This window comes from Heptranchias perlo, unplaced genomic scaffold (assembly GCF_035084215.1).
Source record: "Heptranchias perlo isolate sHepPer1 unplaced genomic scaffold, sHepPer1.hap1 HAP1_SCAFFOLD_43, whole genome shotgun sequence".
In the NCBI taxonomy this organism is placed as follows: Eukaryota; Metazoa; Chordata; class Chondrichthyes; order Hexanchiformes; family Hexanchidae; genus Heptranchias; species Heptranchias perlo.
Window position 1 is genome coordinate 12,348,350 of NW_027139442.1, and position 3,809 is coordinate 12,352,158.

At 46.9% G+C, this 3,809-nt stretch overlaps 1 protein-coding gene across 1 annotated transcript; it reads right to left on the bottom strand.

Moving 5' to 3' along the window:
• Positions 1–778: 778 nt before the first annotated feature.
• LOC137312637 (zinc finger protein 180-like) lies at positions 779–3,414 on the bottom strand. Its single transcript, XM_067979159.1, has 2 exons — positions 3,353–3,414; positions 779–1,926 (listed from the first exon to the last, which is right to left on the bottom strand). The coding sequence occupies exon 2, from the start codon at positions 1,877–1,879 to the stop codon at positions 869–871; it is 1,011 nt and encodes a 336-aa protein (XP_067835260.1). The 5' UTR covers positions 1,880–1,926; positions 3,353–3,414; the 3' UTR covers positions 779–868.
• Positions 3,415–3,809: the final 395 nt, after the last annotated feature.

The following is a 3,809-nucleotide window of genomic DNA, read 5'->3' on the forward strand; positions in this document are numbered from 1 at the left end:
TTCTATTCCTTTCTCCCTCAAGTGTTTCACGCATTTATCCTATTCCCTTTTGAAAGTTACTATTGATTCTGCTTCCACCTCCCTTTCAGGATTCAAGATCATAACAACTTGCTGCGTAAAAACATTTCTCCTCATCTCCCCGATTGTCCTTTTGCCAATTACCTTAAATATGTGTCCTCTGGTTACTGAACCTTTTACCACTGGAAACACTTTCCCCTTATTCACTCTGTCAAAACCCTTCATGAATTTGAACCATTCTATCAAATCTCTCCTTAACCTTCTCTGCTCTAAGGAGAACAACCCCAGGCTCTCTAGTTTCTCCACATAACTGAAGTTTTTCATCCCTGGTACCATTCTAGTAAATCTCTTCTGCACTCTCTGACATCCTTCCTAATGTGTGGTGCCCAGAATTGAACACAATACTCCAGCTGGGGCCTAACCAGTGTTTTATAAAGGTTTAGCATAACTTCCTTGCTTTTGTACTCTAGGCCTCTATTTATAAAGCCCAGGATCCCATATGGTTTTTTAACAGGCTTCTCAACTTGTCCAGCCACCATCAGCGATTTGTGTACATACACCCCCGGTCTCTCTGTTCCTCCAACCCCTTTAAAATTGTACCATTTCGTTTATATTGTCTCCCCTCATTCTTCCTACCAAAATGAATCAGTTCACACTTCTCTGCATTAAATTTCATCTGCCGTGTGTCTGCTCATTTCACCAATCTGTCTACGTCCTCCTGAAGTCTGTTACTATCCTTCTCGTTGTTTACTACATTCCCGAGTTTCGTGTCATTTGCAAACTTTGAAATTATGCCCTTTATACCCAAGTCCAGGTCATTAATATATATCAAAAAGAGTTCAAAGAGTTTCTACATGGTGTGAGCTCGCTGATGGATTGTCAAGTTGCCAGACTGGGCAAATCGCTTTTTACACACTGTACATTCAAAGGGTTTCTCCCCACTGTGAGTTCTCTGATGGACAGTCAATGTACTGGACTGGATGAAGCATTTTTTACACACTGTACATTGGAACGGTTTCTCCCCACTGTGAGTTCTCTGATGGACAGTCAGTTCATGGGATGTACAAAATCTCTTTTTACACACTGTACATTCAAAGGGTTTCTCTCCTGTGTGAATGCGTTGGTGCTTTATCAAATTACCAGATTGGGCAAACCGTTTTGCACAAACTGAGCACTGGAACGGCCTCTCTCCAGTGTGAATTCGCTGATGCACCATCAGCTCATGGGATGTACAAAACCACTTTTTACACACCATGCATTCAAACAGTTTCTCTCCAGTGTGGCTTCGTTGGTGCTGCATTAAATTGCTGTATGTTCGAAATCTCTTTCGACACATGGCACATTCGAACGGTCTCTCTCCTGTGTGAGTTCGCTGATGATTGATCAAGTTACCGGACTGGACAAATCGCTTCCCACATGCTGCACATTGGAAGGGTTTCTCCCCGGTGTGAGTTCTCTGATGGACAGTCAGCTCACGAGATGTGCAAAAGCCCTTCTTGCACACTGCACATTGGAAGGGTTTCTCCCCAGTGTGAATCTGCTGATGCTGTAACAAGTGACTGGATGTGTCAAACTGCTTGGCGCAGGTGGCACATTCAAAGAGTTTCTCTCCGGCGTGAGTTCTCTGATGCTGTATCAAGTGACTGGTTGTGCAAAATCTCTTTTTACACACTGAGCACTCAAACGGTTTCTCTCCGGTGTGAACACGCAGGTGTCTGTTTAAAAGGCTGGGCCCCTTGAACCCCTTTCCACACACAGCACATTGAAAGCCGACCCCTTCCTGAGGGGTTACTACCTGGTGACTGGGTCCAGGTGTGTCGGATGATCCCGGCTGGTCATTTATCAACAGTTCAGTTTCCATGGTGACCCTTCGTTCTATCGTGTCTGAGCAAGCTCCATCTACCAAACCTGAACAAACAAAACCCAACTCAATAAATACACCTCAGCGATCAATGTCCCCAATCCCTCTGGGCAGCAATGGAGCAATAATATCTCTTGTGAATCATACACACAAGTACAGTGAAGGCCTAACAACGTGTTCTACCTCCAACCTCAGAAGAGCACCTGTCCAGCACGAGTGCTCCATTAGCCACTCTCAACCCTCCACACCTCCTTTTATATACTGAGTGCTGAATTATGGACAGTTTGCAGCCCAGGATCTGCCACGTGCAAAGCGAATGCTCCACCACTGACAACATCCCCTACCCTTTAACAGAGACACGCAACAGCCTGGGAACAGCAGCAAGACACTAAAGTTCCATTTACTGCCTTATGGAAATGAACAGGTTTAATGTAGAAAACATCCCACAGGATGGAATTGGGAATGAGCACTGAGCCAGAGGGAGAAGAGAGGAAAATGGGTCAGAAAACCTGGCTGAAGAGTTAAGCCTTGATAAGTAATTTAAAGGTGGAAGAGAGAGGGAGGGCTGGACCACCAATAGTGGGGCAAAGAGAAGCGGCGGGGGGGGGGGGGTGGCGGCGGGGTGGATGTGTAAAAGAACTCAATCAGAGCAATGCATTTGGGAGGGTTTACAGGGCTGGAGAAGCTCGCAGAGATTCAATGGGGCAAGGTGACGGTGGGAGGTATGGACGAGGATGAACACTTTAAATGTAATATGTTATTGACAGGGAGTTAATGAAGGTCAGTAAGGTCGGGGAATGATGGACAACTGAGATTTGGTGCAGGACAGGCAGCAATGTTGGACTTTTTGAAGCGAGGAGGATGGGACGCCACTGAGCAGAATGCTGGAGTATCCGTGTATGAAGAGACAAAGGAATCTATATGGGCTTCAACACCAGAGGACCTAAAGTAGGGGTAGAGGTGATAGAAAACAATCTTGGTAATTGATAGAAGTTTAGTAATTGATCCATTCCATTCAGAGCAGCTCAGCTCAGGATAAATATAAACCCAAAATTGTGAACAGCCTGCTTCAGTGGAGTTTGTGGCTTTGGCCTTCCCATATTGCCTATATAGACGGACATTGTGGCACCTCCAGGATTTCCAATCCTATAACAAGGAGGAAAGTAGCAGCGAGGTCGAATCAGATGTGGAAGTCTTGAAGTTTCTGCCTTCAAATGACCAAGAAAGTGCTGCTTCATTTTCACTCCCCCTGTAATGGAGACTGGCATTACCCACCGCACCCCGCGGCGATGAACCCCTCCTATTCTCGGCGCGGTACCGCACGGCGCATGCGCACCGCCCGCTAATGGGCCCTTTTGTCAGCGGGTTGGGCCGGAAGCGCGAACCGGCAAACGCAGCATCGCTGGGCGGCCGCCTGTTATCTTCACATCCCGGGAAAACCGTCCCACAAATTGGAATGGAAATGACCGTTACCGTCTCCAGGCTGCCGCCTGACACACCGGGCCCCCCAGCCGCACTCTCCGCTCACGTGCCTCCATGTGATTGCGCGGTGGGGGGCGGGGCCACGCGGCCAGCTGTGAGCCTCTTTTCGCTGGTTACGCATTTCATCACGGCGCATGCGCGGGCTGGGGCGGTGCAAAGGATAGAGAGGTTTCACAGCCGCGGGGGGAACTGGGGAAAGGGAGCCGCCATTATTTTGTACTGTCAGCTTAAGGGTGTTTTTAAAAAAAAACAGGAAAGGTCTTCGGAGAAGTTGACCATGTAAATTGTGTAACTTTAAATACATGCTTTTACTGATCTAAGATACAAGGCCTGAAAAATCTAACCAAAGTTAAAAAAGACCAAACAGCACTGTCCCACAAAATAGACTATGGTTATGTATTAAAATGGATTGGCAAATGGTTTCTTGGTAGATGATGAATAGTACTGC

Coding starts and splice junctions, on each gene's coding strand:
- LOC137312637 (XM_067979159.1), bottom strand. CDS start 1,879: ATGGAAACTGAACTGTTGATAAATGACCAGCCGGGATCATCCGACACA.